The sequence below is a fragment of the Miniopterus schreibersii genome (genome assembly GCF_964146895.1).
Source record: "Miniopterus schreibersii genome assembly, chromosome: 3".
Classification (NCBI taxonomy): Eukaryota; Metazoa; Chordata; class Mammalia; order Chiroptera; family Miniopteridae; genus Miniopterus; species Miniopterus schreibersii.
Window position 1 is genome coordinate 56,786,286 of NC_138103.1, and position 15,624 is coordinate 56,801,909.

At 35.4% G+C, this 15,624-nt stretch overlaps 1 protein-coding gene across 1 annotated transcript in view; it reads right to left on the reverse strand.

The window, feature by feature from the left end:
• Positions 1-15,624, reverse strand: part of ADGRV1 (adhesion G protein-coupled receptor V1) — a 425,471-nt gene that overhangs the window by 306,263 nt on the left and 103,584 nt on the right. The window contains exons 35-40 of the mRNA XM_081133843.1: positions 9,862-9,992; positions 7,325-7,424; positions 6,520-6,699; positions 5,707-5,870; positions 2,237-2,330; positions 72-150 (exon numbers count right to left, since the gene is read on the reverse strand). Coding sequence (XP_080989969.1) covers positions 72-150; positions 2,237-2,330; positions 5,707-5,870; positions 6,520-6,699; positions 7,325-7,424; positions 9,862-9,992 — 748 coding nt within the window. The remainder of the gene's footprint in view (positions 1-71; positions 151-2,236; positions 2,331-5,706; positions 5,871-6,519; positions 6,700-7,324; positions 7,425-9,861; positions 9,993-15,624) is intronic.

Consider the following 15,624-nt stretch of genomic DNA (forward strand, 5'->3'; position numbering starts at 1 on the left):
TAACCTTTTATTCCTTAAATAGTAAAGAATCTGGAACTCAGAAAAGGTCTCTCACGTGGCCTTGGGCTTACCTGCTATATTGCCATTCGATTATGCCTCGAGCACCATCATTGGCATCAATAATAATTTGTGCAGTCAAGCCCTCTGAATCTGAAAAAACATAGAAATGTACTTCAATAAAAATATAAATTATTGAAAAAGAACGACTTGATATAGAATTTAAAGATAGTCTTTTTGAGACTACATTAATTCCTAATTTAGAGGTAACATCATTTAAACGACGTTTCAGAAAATAAAGACATAAATGCTTATAACATCTGAATAAGAAAACCGTTTGCTAACAAGAGCCACTGACTTACTGCAATTTAATCAACTGAGGAGAGGAGGCAATAAGCAACTGAGCTACAATTTTATTTATATTATTTTAATCCACTTCAAGAAGAAAGGAAAACGGGGACAGTGGAAGGAGTAGGAAGGGCATAGGGAAAGGAACGGGGAGAGAGGCAGGGAGTGCTGCGGAGAAAAATACGGGCGTGAAAGAGAGACACAGACAGAGGTGGATACAAACCGAAGCTGAGACAGTGGGAACGATGGGGAAAGGTTCGGAGAAACAGAGACTAACAGTGAAGTAAACTTCTCTTACGCCTTTTTATTCTGTATTCTCTCCACCCAGTTCAGGATGCTGCCAATATCCATTATGAAGTCTTGAAATAGTAACTAACCCTCTTACCATTTTGTTTTGTTTTTTAATATTGTTGTCCTTTGCCTTTTAAATTTCAGAGGCACTACCCTAATCTGAGGTACTTATGGCAGCTGATTGAGTGGGGAAAGGATATGGAGAGTGTAATTCTCTCTGAGTGAAAAGAACACATTGTTGAACAAATAATATAAAATCAGGATCTGTGCCCATCAGAATAGAGGCTGCAAAGTAGAAGCCCAGCTCTACTACTTCCTAGCTGTGCCTTTGGGCATATTACTTAGCTTCTCCTAGCCTCAGCTCCCTCATCTGTAAATGGGAAGATAACAGGGACTAAGCACTTGAAACAGGAGCATTAGAAAGCACTCAATGGCCAGGCCGGTGTGGCTAAGTGGTTGAGCATCGACCAAAGATCCAGGAGATCACGGTTCGATTCCGATCAGGGCATGCCTGGGTTGCAGGCTCAATCCCCAGTTAGGGAGGATGCAGGAGGCAGTTGATCGATGATGTTTCTCTCTCTCTACCCCTCTCCCTTCCTTTCCCTGAAAACAACAAAGATTTTTTTTTTAAAAAAAGATAGCACTCAACAAAAGTTAAACTATTCAGATTACCTTTAATAGGAGTTTGAAAGAAATATGAAGTATTTTGGTGACTTTCATAGTGTGAATGATAATTATCTTGTAATAATTACGTGGTGTAAAAAGCCTAGTCATTGGAGTCATTTATTGCTTTTGCAAAAGAAGTTAAACTTTTCAAACAGTAGCAAGTTAAAAACTGATGATTTCCTTTTGATATTTTCAAAGTTGTCATGTTGAGCCTCAGAAGGGAATGAGAAGCCTCTATTCTCCAGGCCTGCTCTAGGCCATACTTCTCCTTTAACCCAGAGTAATTTCCCCTCTGCCCAGGGCATCTTCTAACTAAACAATGGGACACGGGCTACCTCAGTGGTATTCACTACCACCCCTACTAGGCTGGCACACCTACAAGTTTCAGATAAAATCTCCCGAAATTAAATGTCCAAACCACAAACAGGAGTTTGTGATTTAAAAATAAATCATCTACATAAATGTGTACTGAGGTTCAATTTTACCTTTCAGTCTGTAATAAATTAACTGAGTCTTTTCTAAAGCATGAAAAGAAAGAGATAAAAGGTCAAAAAAGAAACAAGAACACAATAAACACATAAATAAAAGCTTTGCTTAACCTAAAAGAAAACACAGTCATCTGATAACTTAGAGATCTAATAAAAACAGCAAATTAAATTTTTTAAAAAAACAAATTTTATTTGGAAGATTACAAATTTGGTTATAAAATAGTTGTAAGATGTAAAACATATCACACAATAATTCTTAAATGTGTTTACACTGTCCAGTGGTCAAAACTACAATAGTCTCTAAATTAAAATAAATCTAAAAGCATAATTATTTTCACACATAGCTGATATTAACAAACATTACAATGACCACTTCTGATTAAAAAATAAAGTGACTTTACTTTGTTTGCAGTGAGTAAACAGAAACAAACAAAAACCCACCATACCTAGTCTAGGAGGAAATGAAGTTAAAGGAGCCATGATAAGTTCGACATAAGTTAAGTTCACGAGGAAATATTCTTCTAGTTCTGGTATATCATCCTGCAAAAATTATATCCATTAAAACCCCTGTAACTATGCTCTCAAAGTAATTACCTCTCACAAGCTGTTTTTTAAATGATCTTAAAAGTATACATGCTTAAATGGTATACAGAAAATATAAAAATGCTAACGTAGAATAGAAAAGATTAATGTCAAAAAATAAACATGCCTTGGCAATGATTTTTTTGACACCAAAAGCAAAAACAATAAAAGCAAAAATAAACAAGTAGGACTACATAAAACTAAAAAGCTGCTGCACAGCCAAGGGAACCATCAACAAACTGAAAAGGCAACCTGCAGAACAGTAAAAAATATTTTCAAATCATATATTTGATGAGTTAATATCCAAAATATATAAAGAACTCACAAGCTCAATACCAAAAATCAAACAATCTGATTAAAAATATGCAAAAGAACTGAATAAACATTTTTCCAAGGAAGATATACAACGGCCAACAGGTGCATGAAAAGGTGCTCAACATCACTAATCATCATGGGAATGCAAATGAAAACCACAATGAGATATCACCTTACATCTGTTAGAATGGATATTGTCAAAAGACAAGTGTTGGCAAGGATGTAGAGAAAGGGGACCCTTGTGTGCTGTCGGTGGGAATATAAGTTGGTGCAGCCACTATACAAAACAATGTGGAGGTTCCTCAAAAAATTAAAAACAGAACAAACGTATAATCCAGCAACTGCACACCCTGGTACATATCCAAAGGAAGTGAAAACAGGATATCAAAGAGACATATGCACCCCTGTGTTCACTGCAGTATTATTTACAATAGCCAAGATAGGAAAACAACCTAAGTGTCTGTCAAGAAATGAGTGGATGAAGAAGATGCACTACACACACACACACACACACACACACACACAGAGGCACATACACACAGGAATATTATTCAGCCATAGAAAGAAGTAAATCCTGACATTTGCAACAACACAGATCGACCTTAAGGGCATCATGCTAAGTGAAATAAACCAGACAGTCGGAGACAAATACTGCATGGTATCACTTTAATGGGGAAACTAAAAGAAAAAGTTAAACTCATGGGAACAGAGTAGAAAACTGGTTGCCAAGTTTATGGAATATGGAGAGGTTGGTAAAAGAGTGCAAACTCAGCTATAAGATGAGTAAGGCCTGAGGATCTAACATAAAACACGGTGACTATAGTTGACAACACCACCCCTAGTATAATCGAAAGTTGCTGGGTGAGTAAAATTTAAATGCTCTCAGACACAGAAAAAGATAAATATGTGAGGTGATGGATATGTTAACCAGATGGGGGGACTTCTTTCACAATTTATACATATATCAAATCACCACAACATACACTAAAATATTAAAATATCTCTTAATTTTATGTATTTTTTAGACATGTAATATCCTGCAGTATTTGTCAACTATACTTCCATAAAGCTGCAGTTTCTAAAAATATATAAAAGTGGTAAACTTATACCTGATTGTATGATAAATTATTGGGTTGAACCACATGAAAAGACTGATATATCATTTTTTTATCTAGACTAATATAATACATAAACCAATTACATAAATATACAAACTTAATCCATTTTAAATATAATAGGAGTAAAAAAATTAAAATTACCTTAATATCCAATGATTAGAATGAAGACTAGAATATTATAAAATACAGGCTTTGCAGTCAAAGAAACATAGTGCCAAATTCTTAAAGTTTAAATTAAGTTACTTAAACTTTAAGGCCTCAATTCTGCCATCTTTATAATAGGAGAATAATAGCTACTCCGGGGATTGTAATGATGATTAAAAATAATGTTAATGGTGTACATAGCCTAGAGAGTATCCTTAAAAAGTGATAACTATTTGTGATGCTTAACTTGAATACACTATTACTGTTAATCACTAGCCACATAATAGCAATGAAAATATGGCAAGTGTTCAAAACAAGAACTAGCACAGCCCATGTCAGTACTGACCAGCCAGCCAACAATACTTACACAGAAACCTAATGTCTAAACATGTATATATGAGTACATACATACCAACATACAGTTCTCTCTTCATTTTAATGGAGATATGTCTCCATGTAAAAAAATAAGAAAATAAAGATGAGAGTTTCTACACTATCTTATGTAATATAGGGACTAATGTGAGTCACAGAATCAGTGATGTAAAAGGAACTGTCCCCTACCTACCCCCACAATTTCCTACCCTCATACAACAACTCTCCCCTCATCAGGTTCCCCCGCCACACACACACAATGACCTGGCTAATTTCTGTATATACAGGCCTGCAATCTCTTAATCTTGTGCTACTCAGGGAACAGAAAGGGCTTCAAAGAACTAGAGAGAAAAAAACAAAAGGAATTGGAAACCTGTGTTCATAAAACTAGACCCTTTAAAGAAGGGTGGCTATATATTTTCTGCTTTAAAAACTAACATATGTGAGGGATAATCTATTGTTTATATTCAGTTGCATTAATAGATTATATATTTGAAATAAGACCTTAAAGTTTACCTTAAAGTTTTATCAAAGCTTGTATTATATGTCACATACTGGCATAATATTACCTCTCATCTTACGGCTTTAGAGCTCCCATACTATCAGACTAGGTCACAGTGCCATGGTAATCAACAAAATAAGAGTTACTGACTTCAGATGGTGGATGCTTTACACTACTTATAAATTTATAAAAGTAAAAAGCCTCTGAGAAGTTAGTCTTTTAAAAATAGAACCCCCAAAATACATAGTAATTAAAAAATAATTTTCCAAAGCAGCATTCTCTCTTTCTCTTTCTCTTTCTCTTTCTCTTTCTCTTTCTCTTTCTCTTTCTCTTTCTCTTCCCCAGCCCCTACATACATACCATCTCCTACCCTCCATATGTCCTATTTTCATAAACCTCTTGTAAATGTTATTTAGGTAGCTGAAACACTAAGTCCCAAAACAACATAAGATTTGACAATATGAAAAATCATTTAAAACCCAATCCAATGATTGCTTTCAGTTTGACCATAATCACATTTTACACCTTCAGCCTCTCCTGAGTCTCTCAGTCCCGCTAATTTAAACAGTCCTAACAACTGAGACGCTGACCTACATCAATTTGCTGGTTCAATGAAACCTTTGGAGTAATCAAAATGCTCTTTTAGAATCTCTTAGGCCAATATCATCCTAAAGGGGCCTGCCCTAAGGAAATTTCCTTTATCACAAGATGTTTCTATAATAAAATACACAACAGCAGACCAGCCTATGTAGATAACAAAAGAGATTTTTTAAAAATCAGAGAGAGAAATAAGCTGATTTTACGGCACCATAATATTGCATCAATTTCTATTTTCTGTGTGGTTATCCAGGTTCAACACAGTAATACAAAAGGAGCGTTTTACCTCAAGTATAGTTATGTTGATGGCTGCCGCTGTTACTCCTTCTGCTAAAATCAGAGAGCCAATGACAGGGACAAAGTCAACATCTGGCTCTGCTAAGTTTCCTTCTGTTTGGTTCTTTAGACTCAACATTCCGGGAACTGTGGTATATGTGACATTAATGGCTCCTAATTGATTGGATGGGAAAAGATTTTATAATTAAACTTTTAAAATAGTATTTCACTGGGAACTCTGGCTTTCCTAAAAGCACCTGCAGTAACATATTATTAGCCCCAAACTCCTCATGCCTTCCCATATCCTTGACCTTGACCTTGACTATGTAATGGCTCCGTGATGTCCCACTGTGGGCAGGCATAGTGCCCTGCCTCTAGACTTTGAGTTTGGCTGTGTGACTTGTTTGGGCTGACAGTACAAAGCAAAAGTGAGGACGTGCTAGTTCTGAGCCTAGACATCAAGGCGCCTGGCATGGTTTTGCGTGTGTACTTGTAATTTTCCTGGTCCCAGGAAAAGAATGAGAAACATATGGAGTAGAACCACCCCAAGCCCAGCCTAGGTTAGTGGACCCGCAGCTAACATTATTATTATGTGATGCTGAGATTTTAAAACTATTTGTTACATAGCATTTTTGTGATGACATAAAATTCCTTTAGTCTTTCAAAAATATAAAAGCTATAAAGTCCTATCCTGAATTAATAAATATTAATGCTTTTCCTATCCCTGATTTATTTCAATTTCAGCAATGACTTTCACCCCCACAAGTAAGGTATTGAAAAAGCACCTGCCTGGAAAAACCATTCAATCTTGAGCAACACAAACCTAGAGATCCGAATTCTCTGTTGATGAAAAGCTGAATTGTCACATTAGCCTCTTGTAGCAAAACAAATCTTGACGACAGAGCAAAATTTAACACTCCATGTGGTTCATCACTGGCTTCCACAGTCAGGACAGCTGCATATCCTTGAGCATCAAGCAGAGCAACTCCTGCTGGTGGAACTCCTAAAATTGTCAGGCAGCACAAGAACTCCCACAGTGATTTGGCATTAACTTCTAAATACTTAAAATAAAATCCCACTCTCTGAAGCATACTAAAGTAGTCAGGAAGTGTTTCATTTTGTTCATCTCCTTAATAGAAATCTTCAGGCTGAATAACAGAACCTACATTTTAATTTTCTTTTTCTAGAGAGCAAATCATGAATTTTTTCACTTGACATATTATTTATTGTCAGTATTTGCTGGAATGGTCATCTGAATTACAGAAATTGAGTGGAAACTGAGGAAAGTACCCAGATAATTTTCTCAAAATGACTGAATTTGAAATATCCCTATAATAGGTCTAAATTGAAATTGGAATGCTAGTATAAAATTAATTACAGAAACTTTTTATTCCATAAGGAAATATTCAACAAAAATTTTAGAGGTTATTCCTGAGTCCATAAAGATAATATATTCCCATTCTGAGATGATGTTTTGTGGATTTAACATTTTTAGGAACAGGTAATATATAAAGTAACATTTTTAATTGGTATGCAACTAATTGTTAAATATGTAGATAGAAACTATTACATTTTTTCTGAAAAATGTAATGTACCAGCAAAAAATTTAAAATTGAATTCTGAATTACCTTGTGTCCTGACATCATACAGAATGACTTGGTAAACTTCTTTCTCCTCAGGAATGTTGTCATCCAACAAATGCACACGAATTGTTTTATCCAGTGACCCCTATGTCAAACAGAAAGAAAGTCATTCCTGTATTGGCCCTAAACACAAAATATCTCCTATTTTTTTTTAATTTATCTTTATTGTTAAAGGTATTACTAATGTCCCCCCTTTTCCCCCATTGATCCCCTCCACCCTGTACTCCTCCCTCCAGGCCTTCACCCCACTATTATCTGTGTCCATGGGTTATGCATATATGCATATAAATTCTTATGTTAATCTCTCCCCACCCACCCCCGCTTTCCCTTTGTCAGTCTGTTCCACGCTTCTATGACTATGGATCTATTTTGTTCATCAGTTTATTTTGTTCATTAAATTCCACATATGAAAATATCTCTTACTTTTATTGGCCTTAAAAATTGTGCACCCAACCCTGACCGGATGGCTCAGTTGGTTGGAGCATGGTTCCACACACCAAAGGTTGCAGGTTTGATTCTCAGTCAGGGCGCATATGGGAGGCAACTGACCAATGTTCCCCCCTCTCTTTCTCTCCCTTCCTCCCTCTCTGGAATCAATGGAAACATATTCTCAGGTGAGGACTAAAAAAAAAAAAAAAAAATTGCATCCAAACACATTTTCATTTAAACAAAGTGTCCTGTGGTTTAAAAAATAAATTAAATAAAAATCATGCACTCAGGGGAAACAAGGCTTAAGGCAGACTGGGACTAATTATGGAGGATCTTGAATACTGAGCTGATCGATGTAGATCTTATCTAATGAGCAATGTAGCACTACTGACAATTTCAGACAAAGCAATTAGTTGGGGAGGTTCCATGGCAGTGGTGAACAGGAAAAACTGGAACATGGAGAAGACCAGTGTTTCAGGGAAAACAGGGGTTAGAAGACCAATGAGGAACTCAAGGCCGAAAGTTATAGGGGCTTGGCCTAATATTGAGACAGTGTAAATAAAAATTAAAAGAATTAAACACATAATCAAGCAAGAATTCAAGTGAATATGGAGAAGAGAGGAAGATTATAGAGTTACAATAAAGTGGTACTAATTTTCTAAGAAGAGCTTTTATGAAGTTATTTCTCAACAATCACTTTTTTCAAACTATCAGAGTCTCTAAATGGCACCTCAAAATATATTTTTAGTATTATCCTTGTGTAATACCTTGTCAACAGGACATAAAAGACATTTGTTTTTAGAGCTATATTTGCTGTTGCCATGCATTTAAAGTTCCAAGACAGCCCAGCCTGGCGTGGCTCAGTGGTTGAGCATTGACCTGGGATCCAGGAGATCATTGTTCGATTCCCGGTCAGGGCACATGCCCGGGTTGCGGGCTCGATCCCCAACAAGGGGTGTGCAGGAGGCAGCTGATCAATGATGACTCTCTCATCATTGATGTTTCTATCTCTCTCTCTCCCTACCTCTTTCTGAAATCAATAAAGATATATTTAAAAAAATAAAAATTAGCCCTGCCGGGTGTGGCTCAGCGGTTGAGTGTTGACCTGGGATCCAGGCGATCAGGGTTCGATTCCCGGTCAGGGCACATGCCCGGGTTGCAGGCTTGATCAATGACTCTCTCCTCATTGATGTTTCTGTCTCTCTCTCTCCCTCTTCTTTTCTCTCTCTGAAATCAATAAAGATATATTAAAAAAAAAAATTAAAATAAAAAAAAATAATAATAATAAAGTTCCAAGACAGTGAGAAGTAGGAGAAGAGGGACAAGCACTATCATGGTCCTCAGAATGATACAACTGACAACAATGGGAAGCCAGGAGAGTAGCAAGAGAGCTTGGCTCAAATACAAAGTTGACATTTTCTGTTTCTTTCCTTTTTTTTTTCTTTTTTAAATATATCTTTATTGATTTCAGAGAGAGGAAAGGAGAGGGGGAGAGAGAGAGAAACATCAATGATGAGAGAGTCATTGATCAGCTGCAGCCCGCAACCCGGGCATGTGCCCTGGCCAGGAATCAAACCCTGATCACCTGGATCCTAGGTCGACGCTCAACCTCTGAGCCACGCCCGGCTGGACTCTGTTTCTTTAAAGGAGATCTACTGCCTGGCCAGCATGGCTAAGCGGTTGAGCATTGACCTAGGATCCAGGAGATCACAATTCGATTCCCAGTCAGGGCACATGCCTGGTTACGGGCTCAATCCCCAGTCGGGGGCAGTGCAGGAGGCAGCCGATCAATGACTCTCATCATTAATATTTCTATCTCTCTCTCTCTCCCTTCCTCTCTCTGAAATCAATAAAGACATATTTTAAAAAAAAAAAAAAAAAAGGAGACCTACCAAGCACATGGAAAAACAAATCCATTCCTTAAGTATTATAAATTCTTTATTCAAACAATGCTCTTCCTTTAGGGTTCCAAGCAAGTAGCTCTCCCATCAACCTCCAGTAATCCTGGCATCACATAATCAGAGTCTTCCCATTTTTCTCAAAATACAGTTTTCTCTATATATGTTTGGTAAAGCTCTTCTTGGTGGTCTTACCTCAGGAAAGAAGAGTTGTCCAGTAAAGTTAGCAAAATTGAGTTCTAGATTTTGCCCAATAATTTTCCAGTTAACAGTAACATTTCCTCGACCAGGGGGTGTTCTTATCACATGGAACTGCAAAATTTCTCCTGCAAATGAAATGTAGAGATTGGTAAATGCTTAATGGAAAATGAATTTAACATTTGAACTCAGCAAAACCCAAATCCCAAACATGCAACTATTACAGCACCTTTTCCAGAACATTACAAAGCAGCTTTGTTTTGAATTTTTTAGAAGCTTTATACATGCTTATTGTTTGTTAACACAGGGATCTCACGTCTAAATACTTCTATTTAGCAGAACTTCAGGAAGTTCAATATGTAAAACTTACAAAAACACATGCTATAATGGGAAACACAAATTTTTATACACTCCAAAACATGCACCAGAACATGACTGTTCTGTAAATTACAGAAAGTAATAAAGTCCTCATAGTCAAAACTAACAATAGCACAAGTAAATTTTCCTTTGCTTTTCAAAAGGACACAATTCCTTACACTGATATGCAATGTGATTTTACACAATGCATGCATAAAAATGCTTGCAAATACCTGAAAATCACATTTCTTTAAATTGTAACTTACATAGACCATCAATGATTATGTTTTATAAAAAGAAATACAAAGGAAAGGTGTCAAAACTGTACATCCATCTCTGTAACTTTACCAAGTTACAGTTTTCCTTCCTGAGTAACTGAGGTATTTTAGATGCTTTCCATTTCTGGCTTTTATCCTCATGTAATTTTAGTTTCTGCCCTTCGAGTATGATGTTGGCTGTAGGTTTGCCATATATGGGCCTTTAATACATTGAGGTATGTTCCCTCTATTCCCACTTTGCTGAGAGTTTTTATCATAAATGGGGCTGAATTCTGTCAAATACTTTTTCTCTATTGATATGATCATATAATTTTTATGCTGCATTTTGTTTTAATACTTTGTAAAGTTGAAGAAGCTCACTATAGTCATCTCTTTTAAAGTGCTGAAAGTGAAATGTAAGCTCCTAATGTAAGTGCTGATGGCCATGAGACTTGCTGAAAATAAGCTCAGTTCAAAAGCCTTGCAAGATGATGAATGCAAGTTAAGGTACACTAATGAACTATAGCACTAAAAAATAATAATTATTATGAAAAAAAAATAGAATGATCTTTTAAAACTTTAAAAGAATACATCCTTATTCAAATTTTATAGCATAGAAATATAGTTGAAATCCATGCATATTCATTAAAAATATCACTTTTACTTAGTTATACAAATAAGTAAAACAGATCTGACACTTTTCAAATGAGCAGAGTAGAAATAAAATAATAAAATATAAAAACCCTTTTCACATATTTTTTAGACTACCATATTTTTTTTAATTTTTGAAGATAATAAAAGAAATATTACTAATAGAAAGGTTTCTTAAATTAAAATATTTTGGATTAATTTAGAAGTTATCTTAATTTCAGTTACTAAAGTAATTAAATTTTTATACTAAATTTAAACACACTTATCCTTAAAACTATAAATTATTTTAGGAGAGTGGAGAATATAAGAAGGCAAACATATAAGAAAAACTTCTAAATAAGATTTCCTCAAACAATTAAATGTTCAATGTAAACATTTATAAGTGTCTCAACACAAAAAAAAATTTAGTCACCATTCCATTAGTAGACTATTTTGTTGTGTGTTTTTTAAACATACAGGAACTGCTAGTTAGGAATCAGATTATCAAAAGATTAGGATATAACTGAAAGATTGTATATAATAGGTCATAATTGCCAGCATACTATTTAAAAGTTTTTACAAGAACTACTATAAAGCTCTGGAGTCTCTTTATTGTACATCATGCAGAATTTCTCATAGAGCAGGTTTGTACTGAACAAAAAGAGCTTATTACTGAAAGCGATAGATAAGAGTCCTGGAGTCATTAAGCTGTTTTCACCTACAGTGTTGCCTGGTGACACTAATAAAAAGGTTTATAAAGTTATGGTTTTGAGCTTTTTTTAAATCACACAACCTAGTAATAAAATCCAGTAATACTTCAAAAAGGAAATAATGGAAGCTTGAAGAGTACTAAAAATACAATAAAATATAGGTGGCAAGAAACAAAATGTAGGTCAATAAATATTTATGTTGAAGAGGACCCTATAACCAAAATACATTTTTAAATTTTTGGTTGCAAGATTATACATAGAGTTTTAGAAATAAATATACCATTATAAGGTAAAAATAAAATGCTAAGGAGAGAAAAAAGTAAAATCCTCTTATAAACTCATTACATGTAAAATACTCAAAGTCTAACAACACTTAATAAATATTACCTGTGAAAAGTAACAAATTACAATACAAAAAACTTGTAAGAAAATGTTTCAAGAAACACAGTTTGAAGCATGATACACACACACAGAAATAAAACATAAACAAAGCATTCCTTGAACACATAATCTTGTAAGGCTATGTCAACAGCATGAATAGTGTAAAATTTTTTAAATAATCAAAATGAAGATACTGATTCTGTCTTTGTAGGACACACTCCCAGGAACCAGGCCCATTTACAATGCCTCCTGTGCAATATTACTAGAAAGTTACCTTCTACCTGGATGAGGAGTCAAAGAGCAGTCTTTAAAAAAGAAAAAACTTAAAAACAAGTGCTTACTCTTATATAATGGGAAGGTCGGAGAGGGAAGGTAAATTTCTTAGGTAACAAACATTTTACCAGGTACTACACTGCCCTCTAGGTTTTGTCCACGATGTAGGACTAAGGACTTTCATCTACCAAAAAATATGACTACATTCCTGGAAGAGCATCGGGTATGAAATCTACAGAGTCCACCAAGACTTGGTGATTCTCTAAAGCAGATGTATCATATAGAGTTTAGACCTAGTCTAATACAGATAAAGAATAGGAATATAAAATGCATCTTAATAACCCTGAGTGTTTTGTACACTTGTTACCAAAACAAACAAGAATTCCTTTTACAAAGGTAAATAAGCATCAGCTACAACAAGTGTAAAAATAATAGAAAACTAAATACAAGGAACATTTTAATAGATACATGTATACACTCTATACATGTACCATATAAAGTGATTGCCTTCTATAATAGAAAATGACTTAAAACAATATAGGGATATGATTAACATGAAAAACAGGTTATTAATATGAACAGTTAAGAAAAAAAAAGTTGAGTGTTTTTAAGACAGTTGGCCCTCTGTATCTGCAGGCTCTACATCCACAGATTCAAAACTAACCCCAGATAAAAAATATGTGGGGGGAAAAAGTTACATGATTCCACTGGCTTGGAATAATCCAAACTTGCACAGTTTTCTTGTTATTACTGCCTACACAATAGAGTATAACAACTATTTACATTATATTAGAAATTTTAAGTAATCTAGAGATGAATTTAAGTATAAGGGAGGATGTGCATAGGTTATATATAAATACTACACCATTTTATATGAGAGACTTGAGCATCAATGGATTTGGTATCCTCAGGGGTCCTAAAACCAACCCCCTTGAATACTGAGGGACAACTGTATAGCTGTTCTCTATTTTTAAGAATCACATTTCTTGTTCAAACCTTTGCCTAAAAAAGATTCATGCTTTCTCTGAGAAAGAGAAAAAATTTAAATCCACTAAATGTAACATGAGAGTATGATACTCCTAAGTTGGGTGACTGAAACAACTCACACGGACTTATAAAGTGCACATTAATAGACAGTTTGCAACCACAGGAAAAATCTATTGTCCAGCCCAGCACGTGTGGCTCAGTGGTTGAGCACTGACCTAGAATCCAGGAGATCACAGTTTGATTCCCAGTAAGGGCACAAGCCTGGGTTGTGGGCTTGACCCCCAGTGGGAGGCGTGCAGGAGGCAGCCAATCAATTACGACTCTCTCATCATTGATGTTTCTCTCTCTCTCTCCCCCTCCCTTCCTCTCTCTGAAATCAATAAAGATTTATCTTTAAAAAACAAAAAAAACTATTGCCCAATATTTCTAAATTCTTCCCATTGCATTTGAAAGAAAGTAATATTTGCCACTAGACATTTGTTCAATTGCTTTAGGACAAAAAAGTAGAAAAAGGATTCTACAGAATTCAATACATTGTTAAACACTAAAGCAATTCTTCCCCATGAATTGAAAATGCACTCTAGAGCCAGAAGTTCAGTGTGGCCCATGTTTTAAATCTAATTACATAAATGAAACTCCAACTCTAGGCCAAAAGCAATGTTAACATTGTTAAAATCCGACATAGCATGATTTCTTTAGCCCCATTTCTTTAGCAGTTAACTTTGAAGAGTCACCATGAAGTTTTCATTAATTCACTTTGGTAACCTTATGCTTGATACACTTTTCTCTCTACAATTTCATGGCAATATAAAGAGTACACACACAAAAACTAAATTCTTGAAGTACGTATCATGTTTTTGAAAAAGAAAACTAATTCAGACTCTAGGAAAAGGTTAAGGAATAAAGAAAAAGATAAACAAGTAAAAAATAGAAATTCCTCCCAATTTCTGTTTAGAAAATATCAAAAAATCTAGGGACCTGGCTTGTGATGTTGCCCCATGCCCTGAGAGGTCACTGGTTCAATTTCTGGCTGAGACACATGCTCAGTAGGGGACATGCAGGAGACAGCCAATGGATGTTTGTCTCTCTCTCCCTCTCCCTTCTTCTCTCTCTCTAAAATCAATAAATAGATTTTTATATTTTTTTTAAATCTAGGTAGCTCTCATGTAAGCCAAAAAAGCAATTCAGTATTTTATTTCCTGTACCAAACTCAGGCTCATAGATTGATATGCTGTAGCAAATTGTTAACCAGTAACACATTTGGAGCATTTGTTTTAATTACTAATTCCCTTTTCCTCTTTGCAGATATTTAGCTGTTGGAAGCTAAAGAAACCACAAATTGATTTTCAGGTTAAGTTCATCCAGGTGAAAGACAACATAGGTAGGTGCCAGTGTCTGCCAGATGACATGATGCCCAGCAGGAAAGCCCAGGTTTCTTCAGAGACCTCCAAACCCCCCATCATCATCCCCAGCCAGACTCTCATAGCATGTACTTTCATGTTACTAGCTGCCTTACAGTGAAAATGCCTTTAAAGTGATTCTGGGCATCCAAATTTTTTTATATTCTAAAAAAAATTCTATCATACTGTTAAAAATCACATACCTGGCCTAGCTCTGCGTCTTCCCTTAAATCTAATCCTTCCTGCCCTGGTCTTATTTATATCCTCCATACCACTAACACTTTTATTGTCTTCTACATTATTTACTTTCCTATATTTCAACAAAACAAAAATGAATCCAAAATACTCCTCTTTTATCCATTTTCTCCAATTTTTCTCCTTCCCTTGCTCTCATGGTGAATAAGCGGACTATCTTCTAGGGCAACGCTGCTCACACTTAATGCAGCAAAGAACAAGGGGGTTTTGTTAGTCTCTTGTTTTGTTTGCCCTGATCTATCCATAATACATTAACATTTTTGTAAAAATACAGTAAAGTGAATGATTAGATAAGTTAAAGAGCTAAAAGAACACATATACAAGCCCATGATATCGCTTCTGGATATCACAGCAAAATGAAGTTGTTATACGTAAGTTTCTAGAAAAGGTGACTTCAATTTCTGAACTTATGTTGTCACAAACCAGGAGAAACACTCTGGGGACGGGCCTGGCGTGAGCACCACGCTGAGAAGCACGGCCTGCAGGCCCCTACGTCCTCTTATCATCCTT